An 18,822-nucleotide genomic window follows, 5' to 3' on the forward strand; every position below is an offset into this window, starting at 1 on the left:
TTCACATAAAATATTGTCAAATTACTTATCCGTTTTTCGCTCTCGATGTATATAGTAGTTGATGAGGGCGAAGTTCATTAACTATCACGCGATAGAAATCTCGAGCTCATGATCTAATTGTTAATTATAACATTCCTATTTAGTATGTAAGATTATTCTACGTTTCTTAGGGTGGCTATTTTCAACTGGTTACCCCGGGAGAACGTTTCCCGTAAAACGCTGATCTCGACCTGGGGAGGACTTTCGCAGTACTTTACAAGGCGTTTATAATTTTCTGTAAAGATTGCATTAATTTTTTCGGCTGGTACAGTTGAGATCGTGGTAAGAAAGTGGATTGACAAACTAATTTGATAAGCCAGCTAGTTTCCTAAAACAATCTACAAATTTATCCGACTTAAATTAGGCTAGATGGTCGGCAAGGGCGCGACATTTTAGAGAAGTGAAGACGTACACCTCGGATCAACAGATACTTATTCTTTAGCTCTGAACAGTAAAGCTGAAGACAATTAATTTAAAGGAAGGTTCATAACAAGTGTGCTCCTGGAGGGCCCACATAGTTCAGCGAAAGGGGGTATACAAGATATCACCTATCTGATGAACCTCATGAACAAAATTTACTTGGATACATTAACTTTTTGTTTGCATAAGCTTTTCATTCTATAACAACAAAACCGTCAGTGAGATTTGGATCTTGTTTCTCAGCGTTGACTTCTTGTAGAGTGGGGGATGATCAAACAAAACACCTTCTCCGTGCAGAGTAGGAGTACTGACGTAGGATGGTGTACAAAAGACTTTTCTTTGGTATAGGTGGGTCATGTTTTGGTACAGTAGCTTGAAAGCAAAACTAATGCTGAAGATTGCACACATTGTGTCCGCGCTGTTAGTAAATTTTTTAGTCAGTTAGTAAATTCTTTAGAAATTCGCAAAGGACACAGCGGTATCCTTGAAACCAAAAATACGCTTCAAATTCAGAATAAAAAACTAAGTGAATTGCGATTCGAACGAAAGTCTAAGATCGTTCAACTATATTCGGAGCTGTTAGTTTTGGCACCAACCACTGCAGTGACTGTACCGAATGCTTCGAAACCAATACGAACGTGATCCTAATTTCTTTTAGACAAAAAAGGAGTAATAGTATACTATGAGACTTGACACATTTTGCGTAAATATAAATAAGTGTTACCAGTGTTAGTCTGTCAAAGACTCAATCCATTGATACATTAAAAAAGGTTTTACGTCACTTTACTGTAAGCCTCTTTTAAAACTTCACTGAGACAAACAAGGAGAAAACTCTAGCGCAAATTTTGTTCGAAGAGGAACTTAGGATATGTTCATTATTGCGCGAAAATGTGTTCTTCAAAACCAAAAATACACACGTTTCTTCAGTGGTAAAAGTACAACAGTTGCACTTTCACCACTGATCTAAAGAAGAGGCAGCAGCCTCGAAACGTTAGTTTCACACAATGCACTGAGGTCGCGCAGAAGCTCCTCTATTTAACAGTTAGATTATGAGCTCGAGATTTCTATCGTGTGATAGTTGATGAGGGCGAAGCCCGAATCAACTATCATACATAGAAATCGAGAGCGAATAATCTAATTGTTTTAGTCTAAATCTACTAGACGTTCAAATCTTAACAACAAGACACGCTCTCGTTTTTATTGAATAATGATATAAATAAGTCACACAACACGCGGATAATTGACAACTGCACCACATTGCATTGGCTTCTGTGCGCGCGTTTGCATTTCATTCACGATTTATTGCAACCGTTATATGCCCGAAACTGAAGGAAAAGCCAAATGTTTTTTGTAAAATGACGATTGAAAGATGTACTGACGTACAAGGGCCCTTGGAAGTCAAGTTTTTTAAAATTCGAAAACGTTAAAGATCAAAAAAAGTTAAGCGAGTTGTTCGCAAGGAAGAAACCACATTGCACTGTTTAGCTTCTGTGTGCGCCTATTTAAACCGTCGTTAGCTCGAAATTGAACTAAAAGCCGGATTTTCATTGTAAAAGGACAATTTAAAGATAGACTGACTTACAAAGGTCCTTTGAAAGTCAAGTTGTTTTAAATGTAGGAAACGTAAACGATAAGAAATTTATGAAAAGTTGAACAAGTCGCCCGCAACATTGAATTCCGTTTCAATTTTGTTGTTTTATTTAAGTCTTAAGGCTGGTTTCCATATGATCGCAGACGATCGCATCGGATCACAGACGATCGCAAAATCGCAGAAATTTACTGAACCGTGTGATCGTAACGATCGCAGAGCGACCTGTTTCCATATGATCGCAAAAGATGGTAGACGATCGCAGAAGTGTTGAATGATGGGAACGAAATCGAAATTATGGGATAGTTTTCGATCGCAATCGATCGCAATTGTGTTTCCATATGATCGCAACGATCGCACACGATCGCAGGCGATCGCAGACGATCGCAGGGAATAGAACTTGGTTCTATTCTCTGCGATCGTGTGCGATCGATCGCAGACGATCGCAAACGATCGCAGATGCGTGTTTCCAAATGATCGCAGATCGCAAAACCTACAATTCTGCGATCGTCTGCGATCCATTGCGATCGTCTGCGATCATATGGAAACCAGGCTTTATTGATGCATAAAAAAACTTGCAGGTCGAATCTGTTTAGCCTTTCTTTTACTGCTCCTCGATGGGACGATGAAACTGTGTTAGCGTTTGCAAAGACATTTTAAACTTTAATTCCACAAAATGTCTCGGTGAAACGCATCTCTGAATGTTATAAAATTATAGATTCGCCCGCTTTTAAAAGCGTAAATGAATATTAATTGCTTTTCTTACCGTGTAAAATCTTCATTACACATTTCGGTACAGTCTTTATCTTCTCCAACATCGCCTGGAATAGTGAATAATCCAAGCCCTTCTTTACGGTCAATTTAAAAGCGAAAAAGCGGCGACCATTTTGTTGACAACCGCACGCAGATTCGCTACTCATCTTCTACAACAGATTATAGTTCACCACTACATTTTCTCCGATTCTAATTGGTTTAAATTGAACACGTGACGCGATAGTGCCCGTCCGCCGGAGGGCACTATCAGCCCATAGTGCCCTCCCGTGAAAAATGCCCGGATCGATAGTGCCCGCCCGTGACTGTTTTTTCTAAACAAGCTGCCTGCAGACAAAAAAACCCCAACCAAATTCATTGCATTCAGTGGGTTTCTCGTCTGGTTTTGTTTCGTTTGTTAAATTTCGGCTTTCAATTGAGTTTTTTATCCTGAAAAGTAAAAATAATTCACGATGCTTGTTTTTGTATGTTCGCGCGTGGAAGAAAATTTAGTGGTGAACAATAAAGACAATAGAGTGTTTCTGTCTCGAAACTATCGGTCTGATAGTTGCCCCTTGGAAATTTGATGTTCTTAAGGTCGCGGGGGATACCTACAGCATGAATAAATTCATTAGGCGAAATTTTTCTTGACCTGCATCTTTTAAAACGCTTATTTCTCGACCGTTATGGGTGCGATTAAGCTCAAATTTTACAGAGACGTTAAGAAATGATGGAATATTATGAATGTCATCTTTTACTTGGAAGATTTCACTTGACGGCGGTAATATAGCCTCGGAAGTGACAAATTGGGAGAAACATGATTTTGTGGCAGAGTTTGCGGATCGATTAGGAGACAACACTCTGTGATCTTGTCAATAACTGATCAGTCAATACCTCTAGTGTGTCATAACAGAAGCGGATTTTTTAATTTAAAGTTTGCCAGCAAGTTATGATGCTTTAAATACGCAAATTTGAATTTAATGCTTTCTATCTCTTTCTAAAAGCGCTCTTTTAAAATTCCGCTTCTGTTATGACACACTACAGTATTCCTAGTTTGCCTCCCTGCGGTGGCGGGTCATGAAGTTCTATATCCGCGATGAATTCTCTGCCACAAAATTGTCGGAAAAGTCCAAACTTTGAGATTTCCGAAGGTGTCCCGATCAAAACACGGTTTCCAAATGGTAATTATGGTAATTATATTACACGCTTTTATGGTGAGAACATTGCGTTTTCAAAAAGACATAAACAATTCCACACGCAAACACATCAAATCACGCGCGCGTGCTCATATTTTTATGCAAATATCTCGTCGTAAAGTTGTCGATGTCAGTCGTTGCACCTCGTGCATACGCTTTCAATAAATGCATAATGATGAACCTAAGCTGTCCCCCGCGACCTTAAAACTAGCATATTTGCCCTCGAAGCTTCGCTTCTCGGGCTAATATTTGTTTTAAGAACATCAAATTTCCGCGGGGCAACTATCAGCCGATAGTTCCTCGACAGAAACACTCTATTGTTAAAATAGATAGTAAGTAGCGTAGCCAATCAGAGAACAGCATTCGTGATAGAACGCTAGTAGATTTATACTAAATTGAAATACTGAGTAGCTTGTAGTGCATATGAAGTAAAAATCGTGCAAACCAAAAATTCACTATATTAGAAGAATGGAGTGTTTCTTTTTGAAATCAGTATTTTTCTTCGTTTTAGAGATATTTACGTTTTTGTATAATGCAAATTAGGAAATTGATGACGTCATTAATTGTTCCACAAAAAGATAAAATACTGTATCAAGAGTAACTCTTGAAATATTAGAGTGGTGCTTTTCAAGCTTTGCACCATCAATGAACATCACACAAGACACAATATGTCACCCATTGTGCCGTTACCATGGCAACGGTGTTGGTAAAGACTTATTTTTATTAAAACTGACATTCCCAGTTTTTGGTTAACCAAAGACTATATACTCTTAACAAGCAATAAGAAGAGTAAAGGAAATATGGGCACCATGCTTGTTCCAAGCCGAACCCTCGGTCACACCTCTGTCCCCGCTAACGGGGATATTTGGTTTATGGCAGAAAGAGCCTGGAGCCAAGAGTATTGCCTTGGTTACTTCAAAGTATAAGCCATCATGTGTCTTGAGTGATGAACATTTCTGGTACCAGGTTTGAAAAACCACTGCTCTAATATTTCTAAAGATAACCTTGATTCAGTGTTTTGTCTTTTTGTGGAAAAGTTTATGACGTCATCACTTTCCTCATTTGCATAATTCAAAAACGTTAATATCTCTAAAACTAAAAAAGATATTTAAAAACGGAAAACGCCATTCTTCTTTAATTTGGAAAGCCTTCAAAATCAGCAGCAATTATTTTTACTTCATATGCACTTTAACCATTTTTTATGATGCAGAAAATTACTGACAAATTGAAGGAAACTTCATAATAATGGTTTCCTCAGGTAGAAGAACATTAAAGTAGTTATGATAATAAACCGTAAAAAAGAGTAAAGGTGGCCATCGAAGAATATTAAGGCGGATAACAAATTCAAAATCTGCGCGACCTCAGTAAAATATGTGAAACTCACTTACGTTTCGAGGCTGCTGCTCTTCTTCAGATCAGTGGTGAAAGTATAACTGTTGTACTTTTACTACGCATTTTTTCTTTTTGAAAAACACATTTTCGCGAAATTAACCAAAAAATGTAAATTGTATATTGACCTAAGTAGGGATCCAAAAGAAGGTTCAAACTTTTCAAACCTGCTGCCTCTTCTGTGACCTTTTTTTTTTCACTGAAGAAGTGGCAACACCTCGGAAACGTTTGAAACTTTCACTTAACTCTAAGCACATTGAAGAGTATACATTGATTATTGCGTATTTTACCCTCGCTAACTGATGTAGCATAAGTGCTAATAGAGCCGATCATCAAAACATTGGACACACCACTTCCAAAACTTGTAAAATTAAAGCGACTTTATCTCAGGAATGGCTTAAGATTCCCCGGTTTCAATGATTAATGAATAAAGGTGAGCTTTGTTCCTTGAATAGGTATAGTACTGAGCCCCACATTAAAAAATTAGACCACCGTGTTATTTTCGTACAGACTCTCTAGAGGTCCTGGAAAATTGTATCCAAACATGTCAAAGCTTGTCTTGTATATTCGACCTAAGACATCTATCCACTCTAAAGGAATCTGCGAATAATAATTAAGTAATGAGGACGATGTATTAGAAGGGGTATGCTTGTACGCTTTAAAAGGTCTTGCCTCCTGGACGGGCAACCTTGCAGCCGCTGTAAACTCTTCTAAATCTTGCTCCAAAGTTTCATAATGTCCTATAAAGTCATACTTTATATCACACATTCCACATAGGTTCACGTAATTATCCCAGTGTTGGTCCATTACCCGGGTTGTCCTCTCACTTCCGTTTTTAACTAAGTACTCCACAAATTCACGGAACGTGATGTCATTGAGCTCTTCAAGGGAATGCTGGGAAGCATTCGGCCGGAAGTGCTTCAGAATTTCTCTACCGTGACTCTCAAGTATTCTACGGTTTCCGGCCTTAAAATGTCTTGGATGAAGAAACTTGTCTTTATATGCAGATAGAAGTCGCTCAAAAGGTTCACGAACCAATGTAAACTTGAAATATGTTTTCAGCATCATATTTTGCTCTTGTTTGGGGAAATGTGTTAACTTTAGCTTGGTCCGGTTGGGAAGGAGTAGTCCTTTTAACTGTCTACTAGCACATTTAGGGATGAAACAGTAGAGGACTTTTGCGCTCTGACTTACCACTATGTGTTGTAAAACGTACTCGGAAAGGTGACCAGACTGTTGGCAAAATCTTTTCATCGAAGAGCTTTTTAAGTCCTGATAACAAAACAAGTATTAACAAAGTTTTAGAAGATAACGCGTTGAAGAAACTATTACTAGCATAGTGTCAAAGATATTTAAAACTTTTTAAAAGTAATGTGCGCATTCACTAGCTAAAGCCTAATCCCACGACACACGTTAACCCCTTGACTCCCAGAGCTTTCTAAACCCCTTGACTTTTAGAGTTTTTCAAGCTACGACTGAAATCTGGACGTGATCTCAAAAGGTTGAAACAAATATTTCTGAAACTTAATTTAACCATAGCCTTCCTAGTCGAGGAATATTTCTTTTTTTGTATTATTGATTGAGGTGGCGTCCGTAAGGAGAGGTTCAAGTGTGTTTTTTGTTTGCACGATTTTTGCCTCAAGACAATTCTTCAGAAGAACCCAAAATGAATTACATATTTTTAGAATAAACATTTCATTGGCACAAAATTTAAAAGTCATTTGCACAACAATTTAATTTAATTTAACCTCGATAAAAAATATACTTTGCAAAATGTCATTAATGACAAACAATCTGAAACACTACAACGACCTTTCTAGACGTGGCCCAAGCGGAATATTTTTTCTGTGTGTTTTTGATTGCGTAAAGAATCCTCCTTTCCAGGTATCTTTTGGATATCTTTGCCAGGCCTGTAGGCTTGAGGGGGGATTGTTCGGGGATTTAGACGACGCCCCCCCCCCCCCCCCCCCCCACCATCACCACCACTGACTGAAAAGGTCTGGACCAGGGCCAATAATACAGCATATTGCCCGCTTTTATAGAACTTTCACTGAAGTGATAAGCATCTATTTTAAAAAAAATGACAGAATAAACTTGTGAACCTTTTACCTGTATTCCTCTCTTTTTCGGTTTTCAGACTTGAACCCAAGGCAGATCGTGACACTAATGTATCTCATGTCGATTCCACTGATTGGAATCATGATCGCGGACTGCTTAATTAACAAATTTCAACTAGTTCTGAGAATTCGGAAGGGTGGGATAAAACAAACCGCTTAAAATTTAATTCTAGTATAGCGTAAGTCTCATTTTTAAAGTCATCGACATCAGCATGTCGTGGCAACTAAATGCGAGCATCGAATGGGAAACTCGTTTGTCTAACCTTGCTCTTCTATCCATTTTAATACCCCTGTGCACCTTGACGCAAAAGTAGGTTGCTGAGCTCACTTACACCCCGGACACTACAACCTCTGATATGTAACGGTGGTAGTGGCGTGGGAAGCCTATAGGATAGTACTCTAGGGCATACAAATTTTTCAGCATTCTATTTTTTGGCTCGGCCGGATTCCCGAAAACGGCGGCCCTTACGGGCCAGTTGACCAGGTCTACAACTCTTCAAAAGCTGGCTATGTGACGCCCCTGATAGCATTTCGTGTGCACGGGTAACATGAAAAAAAAAAGAAAATAATTACTGAGCAAATGTTCAGCCAACAACTATTTGGCCCGTTTCAAGAGAAAACGAATCTACCCAAGCAGAAACCAGGCTACTGGCCTGTTTGGAGAAATCAGGGATTGATTTGCTAAATTTCACCCTGCAAATTCTTAATCCACAACTTTTTATATACGAGTGTTTGCTGTTATATTTATTCACACACGGTATGTGAACCTACCTGCAAATTTGAATGATTGAACTTTGAGGATACAACACTAGGATAACTGTGTGTTGCTGTAAGACCTACATTGTCTAGGAAAAGAAAATTAATAAATTAATTAACAGTTTATACTCCATTCAAAATCAAGAAACATACATTGTTGACATAAATATGTAAATTGACGGTCAATTTAAAAGAACTTCAACAAAAAAACACAGCTTATTAAATCAAGTACATGAATTCCAATATTGAATATTGTTGAAAGTTAACAGCTTTTATATCGCAACTACTTTTAGTTTACTATGCCCCTTGAATAATCTAGAAACTATTTATCTCAGAGGTTTAATTCTGAGTGACGCATGATTGAATAGAAGGCTTTGTTTAATCGAAGTATAATGCAAATAACTTAGGGCCGAATCGCACTAGCGGACAAGTTTTAAATGTCATGACATTTTTGACAAAAACAAAATTGTCGCGACAAGTCAGAGACATCTTGAAGAGAACAAAAGGTGAAATTATTAGTACAATAGCTTTGCACGTGCTTCTGGCATCCCTGTACATTTTTCAGCACGGCCGTCTTGGGCAAACATTTAATATGCAGTACCACGCGGTAAAAAAATTCTAAAAAAATTTGCATTTAGAGCACGCGTGTTCTCATGCTGTGGAATAATGAGTCGTCTCAAGATAACTTTTTCTTTTCTCATTCTTACATTGGGCAAATACTTCGCTTATAAACATGCCTTGCCTATCGCGGAAAGATTTTGCGGCTGAATTATGATAGTGAGAGCCACATCACGGTGCATACTATCGCAAACATTTTGGTGTGCGTGTTGTTATTAGGTCCAGTTTGGGCCAAACACAATAGCCAATCAACAACGTATTGTTATCTGGCATTACGAGGGCATGGGAATGCGACTTGTCATGAAATGTCCTGCCTCGAGACAGGACTTCGGCCCCTTTGATGATTTGTCCGTTTTGACAAAATTTGCCATTGTCCAACAAGTCGTACGCACTTGTTTTTGCAATTGTTTGACAAAATGTATCGCGCGTGCAACGCGGACCAATCATAAGACAGCTGCTTCTTTCATGTTCTTTGTTTTCCTAAAATGTTGGACAAGTTGTAGGTCTCGAAAAACGTAATCGCACTTGTGTTCTGCAACAAGTGACTCATTAATGATGAAATCTACCATTTGTTACAAAATTTGTCCGCTAGTGCGATTCGGCCCTTAGGCTTCTTTATTTGTTAAATAAAAAACTCCCACAGTGAAATTGGTTGGTTCAAATATGGGCTTGATTCTAATTGAATACCCCAGAGCAAAAACAAAACAATCTAACCCTAAGTTAGCTTTCGTTTTCTTCTTAACGTCGTGATATATGTGTCATTATTCCTATGTCGTCTGTTCGCACCGAATACAAACGTATACAATTGAATTAACATGTTTTTTGTGTAATCTTGTTGTTCTTATATAACGTTAACTAGTGTGTGCATCAGGTTTAACTGTTCCGACAACCGCAATCGTCGATTAGTCTTGCGAACAATACTTCTTAAAGTGACATTTTTCAACGCCTTCGTGAATTTGATGCACATGACAACAAAATACCATCACGAGTCGAAAGCTGAGAAAACGATACGGCTGAAGTAACACGGGTTATGACTTTTTGAACGATAAATAGCTTGGCTTACCTTCTAGAACTGTGCCTTTTGTTCCAAACCCAGAGTTATATACCGTATAAAGTGATAAAACAGCAAGGCTGAAAATACAAAGCAACCTTACACATTTCTTTTTTAGCCATGAAACAATCATGATTTGCTCGAGATATGAAATAGGCATGAACACAACGCTCACTTGAATTCACATCTACATAAATACAGTTACTCGCAGCAGGCGATTAGTTACCAACCAGTGTTCATGTGTTTTATTTGTTTATCATAAGCAATGCTGGGTTGCTTCGGTGTATTTAGTGACTGTCTCAATGTTTCGTTCATTCGCTCTTGGACAACATATAGTTTTCTCCCTTATGGAATGCCTCGAAATGTCCAGTTCAACTTATGAGAAGATACTTTAACATTTATAAGGGTTTCCTTTGTACACGTCAATCATCCCAGCACAATGCTTTCAAATCTCAATAAATACGATTTGATCACGTGACAACCAACTAACGTGTTACCCCCTCACCCAATGGGACCACAGGAAGAGCACAACAGTTCAGGAATTAAATAAATTAATAAAAGAATATCACTCACGTGGTTTTGTTTGATTCCTGTGTTGCTTTTCTTCATGCGTAATCGATTGACAGGACAGCACTGTTGTCGTATGCTGAGCTGTCTTGTGTGCGAGCAGATCTCAGATATGGTAATTTTCCATCTTTATAATAATAATTAACAAGAGTGACAACACTTTCACAAAACGATTTGAACACGCTGCAAGAAATCGCTTTGAAGTCTCCTCTTCCCCCCTTTTTTACAACCAAAATCGACACAAACGAAAGCTGGATAATTTTTGAATTCGCTCACCTGTCCGTGTCCTGTAAAAAAGGCGTTTTCTTCGGTGTTTTGCTTTCGTGACAGCTGCGGCAGGTAACTTGGCACATACGCGAGCGATTTACGCGCCATCAAGCGTGAAACAACTACGCTCCCTCCCTCGCAAAGATGTTTTCGCGCGAACCGTTTGAGGCTAATAACTTAAAAACTACACGGTCAAAGCTTTTATTTTTGATATATTCATTTTACTAATGGACAAAACAAACGATGAAACAGATTGTTTGTTCGGTCGTGTGCAATTTTGAACTGACCGGGAAAAGCGAGTGCTTACCAGGGCGGTAGGAGGAAAAGCGGAAAAGCCTTGATGCGGAAGCCTGGGTACCAGTTATAGATTTTTGAGAGTTTTCCCAATCTCGAGCCCAGAGTCCGTCTATGTCGGTCAGCGGTACGGGACGGACTCTGGGAAACTGGAATTGATCAGATCAATTTCAGGTCGATTTCAGGTAGAACCTTGGTCTTTTGGTTTTTATTGCGCATGCTCTCAGGTCTAAGCGGAAGTAAATTTCCCAGAATGGAAGTAAATCGAGAAAGTTGAACTATTTCTAACACAGTATCGACAGAACTGGTGTTTATCGAAGCAACAAAAGTAACAAAAACGTTCTGCAGTTAACAAAAGAGAGAGTTAACAAAAGAGCGTCTGGTGTTTTGATTTCCGTTAGTCTCCTTCTTGAGCATACTGCTATATTGGTTTTAAATCAAAGATCTTGTTTGCCTTCCTGATTTCCGCCTGTGAAGACTGCGTGCGTGTGTCAGTTGTTGTTTTGCAGACGACGGCGAAGAAATTTACATAATGCACAACGCACGGACAGTTCCCGGTCAGTTCTTGACGGAGTGTTATCTTGCAAAGCTTTAATTCACTACATTTTGAACATCGATTCCTCTAAAATTTAACGAGGATATTCGGGGATGATGGAATTACATCACGATTGTCCTTTTACTGAGATATGACCGTTGTCTGTGATGTTACAAGCCCTTAAATGTTTAACTGCAGATAATGCGATTTTGTGTCCAAGTTTTCAGCTAGAACAGCGCACCAAATTAAATGATTATATAGCTTAGTGGTAAATCATAACCTCTTTTGTGCTATGGCTAGAACGAAATTTTCGATTTCAAAAACTGCTACAAGTTAATGGCTTCTAAGAGAGCAAAAATGTGAAATCTAAACTTTGAAACGTGGTATCTTCATTTTGAGAAGGAAATTTAAAAATTCGCTCTAGTCATAGCACAATAGAGTTCACCAAGTTTATGTTCCTCGCGAATCAACTCTTGAAATTCTATATCGGCGGAGAAAACTTGGACACAAAATTGCAGGTTTTGAGGCTTCCGAAGACCTTCCGAGTCAATGTTTACAACAACGTGTGATATATTCAAAGCTGTGAATCTAATTATGATAATTCCCTATGTTCCAGCGCACGTGCACAAAGCTGAGAACAATTACTAGTAATTACTTGTACAAAAGAGTTTAAAAACAAACATTCTCATGAATATTTCGTTTGTTGTCGGCTTCAGTCGTTCGGCAGTTCGTGCATACTCTTTAAATAAATACATACTAATGATTGCAAGGGTCCTGCGCGACCCCTTTAAAACTCCGTTCAGAATTGACTTTTAAAGGAAGTCCTTTTTTATTCATGGTATCTTTTGAGTTCAAAAATGGTAGAATTAGAAAATACTTAATTTATGTAGCGCCATATCACGAGTTCTTAGGTGTTTTACAAAATTTAATAAGGTGATACATCTGAACATTTGACCATGGAAAACAAAAAATGTTTTTCCAGGGTTTCCGGTTTGATTTACTTCCGGGGAAGATTTTTAGACTTCCGTGTTGATTTCTATTGTTCTGTGAGGACCAGTAGGACACTGAATTGAAATTCAGTTTCCCAGAGTGAGTCCCGGCGACCCTACCGCTGACCAACCGCTGACGGATCGCGGAGCCGGGCGTCACTCTGGGCTCGAGATTGGAGTTTCCCCGTTCCCTAACCAATATGGCGGACGCCGATTTCGATAAATAGGGACCTTCAGATCGGAGTACGAGTAAGAAATAAAGCATGAATACAACTTTCGTATTTTAATCCAGTCACGTTTCCAGAGCCTTCACCCCTCCCTGTTGGTGACCTGTTTAAACGGAGACTATCGGTACGGGATTGGTGTGAAAAGCGTTAATCGAAAGCATAAGTACTAGATTTGAAAAAGTCGTACTCGTACTCCAATCTGAAGGTCCCTATTACTTGCTGAGGACGTAACAGATGATTTTCACGATAGTAAAAGGATGGTGAAGATGTGAGGTTCGAACATATGAAGGAGGGAGAACTTTGCTTCTTAAAATGTGTTGTCGCGGATAGCGGACAGTGACTGTAACATTGAGGGTGCAACCATTGCGGGAAACATTTTTCCTCTTTAAACGGTCAACAAGCAAAAGTAAGCCGTTTCTATCTACCTATTGAAAACATGCTTTTCAAAGGTTTACACAGGGTGCAAAATTTTGAAAACCTGTGAACAGGGCGATTTTAACAAGGTCCTGTAGAAATTGTAACCTAATTTACGGCTCGATCATGCTGAAGTCCTGGCATGTCAAATTGGAAGTTTGCATTCTGACCCTTTTTGATTACGATCGATCACTTCAGGAATTCGTATGCAAAATGTTAATACATATTTCCATTTCAAAATCGCTCAAGCCATTAACCGAAATCCTTCGATGATGTTGACAAGCCTAATGCCAACGTCCATTCGAGATCTTTTGATCGACGTTGTGAAGCTGTCACTTCAGAGGACCAAAACACGTAAAGGATCACAAAAGATCATTCCAAAAAATTGCATACACAATTTAAACGAATAGTGTCTTTCAAAATATTCTCTAAGTTTTATTGCGATTGGTTAAGTATTATTTAAGTTTATTGAAGTTACAGAGGGGAGGGGAATGCGCCCCCCGGTCTGAAAAAACCTTGTTTGAATAGGGTTAAAGAAAGTTTTAAAAATAAATTTAGCACCAAGCACGTATTGTTTCCAAAAACTATTAAGACAAAACAAATAAAGCAAACAAACAAAAAACAACCTGCACGTGTAATAAAAAGCCACTTTAAGTAGCCTACTTCCCTGAGGAAAAAAACTCTGCAGCGCAAATGTTGTTCGATGTGGAACTTAGGATATGTTCAATATTACGTGAAAATATGATTTTCAAAACGAGAAAAAAAAAGAGATACGTTTGGAGGCTACTTCCTCTTCTTCAGTGGTAAAAGTTCACTTTCAAAGTAAAGAAGAGGCAGCAGCCTGAAAGTATGTATTTTTTTGCGATGAATGAGCATATATTCTAAATTTCCCATACTTCACTGAGGTCGCGCAGTTTTTTCGCTTTTTATCCGCCTTAATCTTATTTAATGAAACCTTAACTCTTTCTTCTCGGTTTATTATTATCACTATTTTGTGTTCTTTTACCTAAGAAAACTATTCTTTGGAGGTTTCCCTTAATTTGAAAGTAATTTTCTACATCAGAAAAATTAGTTAAATATTTTACTAAACTTCTCTTACTAAAATATAAACTTTAAAATACCGGCCCTAAGAGTTCCAAAAAAAAAAAGAAGATCCAAACTTTTCAAACCTGCTGCCTCTTTTGTCTGTGATACTTTTTCCACTGAAGAAGTGGCAACACTGTACCTTGAAAACGTTTGAAACTTTCACTTAACTTCAAGCTTATATAGAGAATACATTAAACAAAACAACTACTATGCAGTAAACGCAACAAAAAATGGCATTTGTTTACCCTCGGTAACTGATTTAGTACAAGTGCTAATAGGGCCAACCAGCAAAACATTAGAAACACCACTTTCTTATTTTCTCAGCATTTGAATTATGGGGACAGTGTTACGCGAAGTCAAACTTGTAAAACTGAAGCAAACTTATCTGAGAATGATTTAAGAGTCCCTGTTTCAATGATTAATAATTATTAATAAAGGTTAGCTTTCTTCTTTGTATAAGCCTAGTACTGAGCCCGAACAATAAAGAAATTAGACCACTGTGTTATTTTCATACAGACTCTTTAGAGGTCCTGGAAAATTGTATCCAAACATGTCAAAGCTTGTCTTGTATATCCGACCTAAGATATCGATCCACTCTGAAGGAATCCGCGAATAATACGTAATTAATGAAGACGATGTATTGGAAGGGGTGTGCTTGTACGCGTTAAAAGGTCTTGCATCCTGGACGGACAGCCTTTCAGCCGTTGTAAAATGTGCTAATTCTTGCTCCAAAGTTTCATAATGTCCTATGAAGTCATACTTGATATCACACATTCCACATAGGTTCACGTAATTATCCCAGTGTTGGTCCATTACCCGGGTTGTCCTCTCACTTCCGTTTTTAACTAATTACTCCACAAATTCACGGAACGTAATGTCATTGAGCTCTTCAAAGGAACGCTGGGAAGAATTTGGTCGGAAGTGCTTCAGAATTTCTCTTCCGTGACTCTCAAGTATTCTACGGTTCCCGGCCACAAATTGTCTTGGATGAAGAAACTTGTCTTTATATGCAGATAGAAGACGCTCAAAAGGTTCGCGAACAAATGTAAACTTGAAATATGTCTTCAGCATCATATTTTGCTCTTGTTTGGGAAAATGTGTTAATCTGAGCTTGGTTCGGTTGGGAAGGAGTAGTCCTTTTAACTGTCTACTAGCACATTTAGGGATGGAACAGTAGAGCACTTTTGCACTCTGACTTACCACTATGTGTTGTAAAACGTACTCGGAAAGGTTACCAGCCTGTTTGCAAACTCTTTTCATCAAAGAGCTTTTTGAGTCCTGATAACAAAAACAAACATTACAAAGTTTTAGAAGATAACCGATTGAAGAAACTATTACTAGCATAGTGTCAAAACTTTTTCGAAAGTAATGTGCGCCTTCACTAAAGCTTTATCTCATGGCACAGGTTAACCCCTTGACTCTCAGAGTTTTTCAAGCTACGACCGAAGTCTGGGCATGAACTCGAAAGGTTAAATCCAAAATTTCTGAAACTTTAGTTAAACATAGCCTTCTTCATCAAAGAATATTTCCTTTTTTTCGTATTATGGGCGTGGCTTCCGTAAGAAGAGGTTCAAGTGTATTTTTTGTTTGCACGATTTTTGCCCCAAGACTTCAGAAGAACCCAAAATGAATTAAATATTTTAACGTAAACAGTTTATTGGCACAACAATTTAATTTTACCTTGATAAAAAATATACTTAAAATATGTCATTGACGACAAACAATATGAAACACTACAATGACCTTTCTAGACGTGGCCCAAGCGAAATAATTTTTTCCTGTGTGTTTTTGATTGTGTATAAGAGCCCTTCTTTCCAGAGCCAGGGTGTGGGCTCTGATATGTTGGATATCTTTGCCAGGCCCGTAGGGGCTGGAGGGGGGAGTGTTCGGGGATTCGGAAGACCCCCCTCCCCACCCTTCCTCCACTGACTGAAAAGGTCTGGTCCGCGTAATGATACAGCATATTGTCCGCTTTTAAAGAATTTTCACTGAAGTTATTTGCATCTATTTAAACAAAAATGACAGAATAAACTAGTGAACCTTTTACCAGTATTTCCCTCTTTTTCGTTTTTCAGACTTGAACCCGTGGCAGATCATAAATGTGTCTCATATTGATTCCACTGATTTGAACATCGCGGACCGCTTAACAAATTTCAACAAGTTCTGAGAATTCGGAGGGGAGGCTAAAGCAAACCGCTTAAAATTTAATTCTAGTGTGCAAAAGTCTTATTTTAAATCCATCAACGTCAGCATGTTGTGGCAACTAAGTGCGAGCATCGATGGGGATAATCGCTTGTCTAACCTTACTCCTCTATCCATTTTGATACCCCTGTGCACCTTGACGCGAAAGCTAGTAGGCTGTTGAACTCACTTACACCCCGGACGCTACAACCTCTGATATGTAACGGTGGTAGTGGCGTAGGAAGCCTATAGGATAGTACTCTAGGGCATACCATTCTATCTTTTGACTCGGCCGGATTCCCGAAAACGGCGGCCCTTACGGGCCAGTTGACCAAGTCTACAACTCTTCAAAAGCTGGCTATGTGACGCCCCTGATAGCATTTCGTGTGCACTGGTTACGTGAAAAAAAGAGAAAATAATTACTGAGCAAATGTTCAGCCAACAACTATTTGGCCCGTTTCAAGAGAAAACGAACCTACCCAGGCAGAAACCAGGCTACGGGCCTTTTTGGAGAAATCAGGGATTGATTTGCTAAATTTCACCCTGCAAATTCTTAATCCACAACTTTTTATATACGAGTGTTTGCTGTTATATTTATTCACACACGGTATGTGAACCTACCTGCAAATTTGAATGATTGAACTTTGAGGATACAACACTAGGATAACTGTGTGTTGCTGTAAGATCTACATTGTCTAAGAAAAGGAAAATAAATAAAAAAACTAACAGTTTATACTCCACCCAAAATCAAGAAACATACATTGTTGGCATAAATATGCAAATTAACGATCAATTTAAGGGAACTTCAACAAAAAAACCCAGCTTATTAAATCAAGTACATGAGGTAAAAATGAATAAAGTAAAAAGAGCTTAGAGCCTTGGTTGAGTGTTAAGTTATTTCACGGTATCCTTTCCAATATTGTCGAAAGTTAACAGCTTTTATGTCGCAACTACTTTTAGTTAACTATGCCCCTTGAATAATCTAGAAACCATTTATCTTAGAGGTTGATTTCTGAGTGACGTATGATTGAATACAGTGCGACCTCTATTAAGCGGCCACCTATTAAGCGGCCACCCTCCATTAAGCGGCCACTTTCAAAAGTCCCGATTTATTTGTCACTAAACTGCTGTATTTGATACCTCTATTCAACAGTCACCTCTATTAAGCGGCCGCGGCCACCTTTTTGCTGTTGCAAGTGTATTATTTATATGGTTTTTTACCTGCATTAAGCGGCCAGCAAATTATCTTTCCAAGCGAAATGGTGACAGATGATATATATTGTCCGTGAAATATCTTGAGCTAAATTTTTTCACGTACTAACTGTTGATGCAAAAAGGCCTAACTTTCTGTAAATTATTAACCCGAAAAAATACTATACATTTCAACTACGTGCCCTCTGTGTTAGAGCTAGAACTATGCATGGGCTGGAAATGCACTTGATGTTTTGTTACAATGAATTTTGGATTTATCTTCATATATGTTTACTTTTTAAAAGCATTTTGCTATATAGAGTCAATAAAATCATGTTTTTTGCCATTCCTATCCAATTTATATTGTACCGCAAGCGGCCACTTTTCAAAGTCCCGAGGGTGGCCACTTAATAGAGCTTGGACTGTAGAAGGCTTTGTTTAATCGAAGTATAATGCAAATAGCCTGGGCTTAAATAAAAAACTCCCACAGTAAAATTGGTTGGTTAAAATATGGGCTTGATTCTAATTGAATACCCCAGAGCAAAAACAAAACAATCTAACCCTAAGCTAGCTTTCGTTTTCTTCTTAATGTCGTGATATATGTGTCATTATTCCTATGTCGTCTGTTCGCACCGAAGACAGGCGTATAAAATTGAATTAACATTGTTTTCGTAATCTTGTTGTTCTTAGATAACGTTTACTAGTGTGTGCATCAGGTTTAACTGTTCTACAACAGCAATCGTCGATTAGTCTCGCGAACTATGCTTCCTAAAGTGAAATTTTTCAGCGCCTTCGTGGGTAGATGCACTGATGACAACAGAATGCCACCACAATTCGAAAGCAGAGAAAACGATACGGCTGAAGAAACACGGGTTATGACTTTACATGAGTTTATGAACGATAAATAGCTTGGCTTACCTTCTGTGCCATTTGCTCCAAATCCTAAGTTATATACTGTATAAAGTGATAAAACGGCAAGGCTGAAAATACAAAGCAACCTTACACAATTTTTTTTGGCCATAAAACAATCATGATTTGCTCGAGATATGAAATAAGTACATACACACTAATAAGGGTTTGCTTTGTACACGTCAATCATCCCAGCACAATGCTTTCAAATCTCAATAAATACGATTTGATCACGTGA

At 38.4% G+C, this 18,822-nt stretch overlaps 3 protein-coding genes across 3 annotated transcripts in view; all 3 read right to left on the reverse strand.

Moving 5' to 3' along the window:
- Nucleotides 1-10,088, reverse strand: part of LOC144663932 (uncharacterized) — a 32,704-nt gene extending 22,616 nt beyond the window's left edge. The window contains exons 1-2 of the mRNA XM_078525026.1: nt 9,937-10,088; nt 8,271-8,344 (exon numbers count right to left, since the gene is read on the reverse strand). The gene's annotated coding sequence lies outside the window, so the exon portion shown is untranslated. The remainder of the gene's footprint in view (nt 1-8,270; nt 8,345-9,936) is intronic.
- Nucleotides 5,866-6,450, reverse strand: LOC144664180 (carbohydrate sulfotransferase 11-like). Its single transcript, XM_078525293.1, has one exon. The coding sequence runs from the start codon at nt 6,448-6,450 to the stop codon at nt 5,866-5,868; it is 585 nt and encodes a 194-aa protein (XP_078381419.1).
- Nucleotides 10,089-14,389: 4,301 nt separating the features above from the next.
- On the reverse strand, nt 14,390-18,822 carry LOC144663660 (carbohydrate sulfotransferase 9-like). Its single transcript, XM_078524669.1, has 3 exons — nt 18,594-18,822; nt 17,106-17,179; nt 14,390-15,581 (listed from the first exon to the last, which is right to left on the reverse strand). Exons 1-3 carry the CDS (start codon nt 18,694-18,696, stop codon nt 15,153-15,155), a joined length of 606 nt encoding a protein of 201 aa, XP_078380795.1. The 5' UTR covers nt 18,697-18,822; the 3' UTR covers nt 14,390-15,152.

This window comes from Oculina patagonica, chromosome 8, assembly GCF_052425735.1.
Source record: "Oculina patagonica isolate OP01 chromosome 8, crgOcupat, whole genome shotgun sequence".
Taxonomy (NCBI): Eukaryota; Metazoa; Cnidaria; class Anthozoa; order Scleractinia; family Oculinidae; genus Oculina; species Oculina patagonica.

Coding starts and splice junctions, on each gene's coding strand:
- LOC144664180 (XM_078525293.1), bottom strand. CDS start 6,450: ATGATGCTGAAAACATATTTCAAGTTTACATTGGTTCGTGAACCTTTT.
- LOC144663660 (XM_078524669.1), bottom strand. CDS start 18,696: ATGGCCAAAAAAAATTGTGTAAGGTTGCTTTGTATTTTCAGCCTTGCC. Junction 17,180..18,593: donor TGGAGCAAATGGCACAGAAG/GTAAGCCAAGCT, acceptor TCCTTTTCTTAG/ACAATGTAGATCTTACAGCA. Junction 15,582..17,105: donor TCAATCATTCAAATTTGCAG/GTAGGTTCACAT, acceptor TTTTGTTATCAG/GACTCAAAAAGCTCTTTGAT.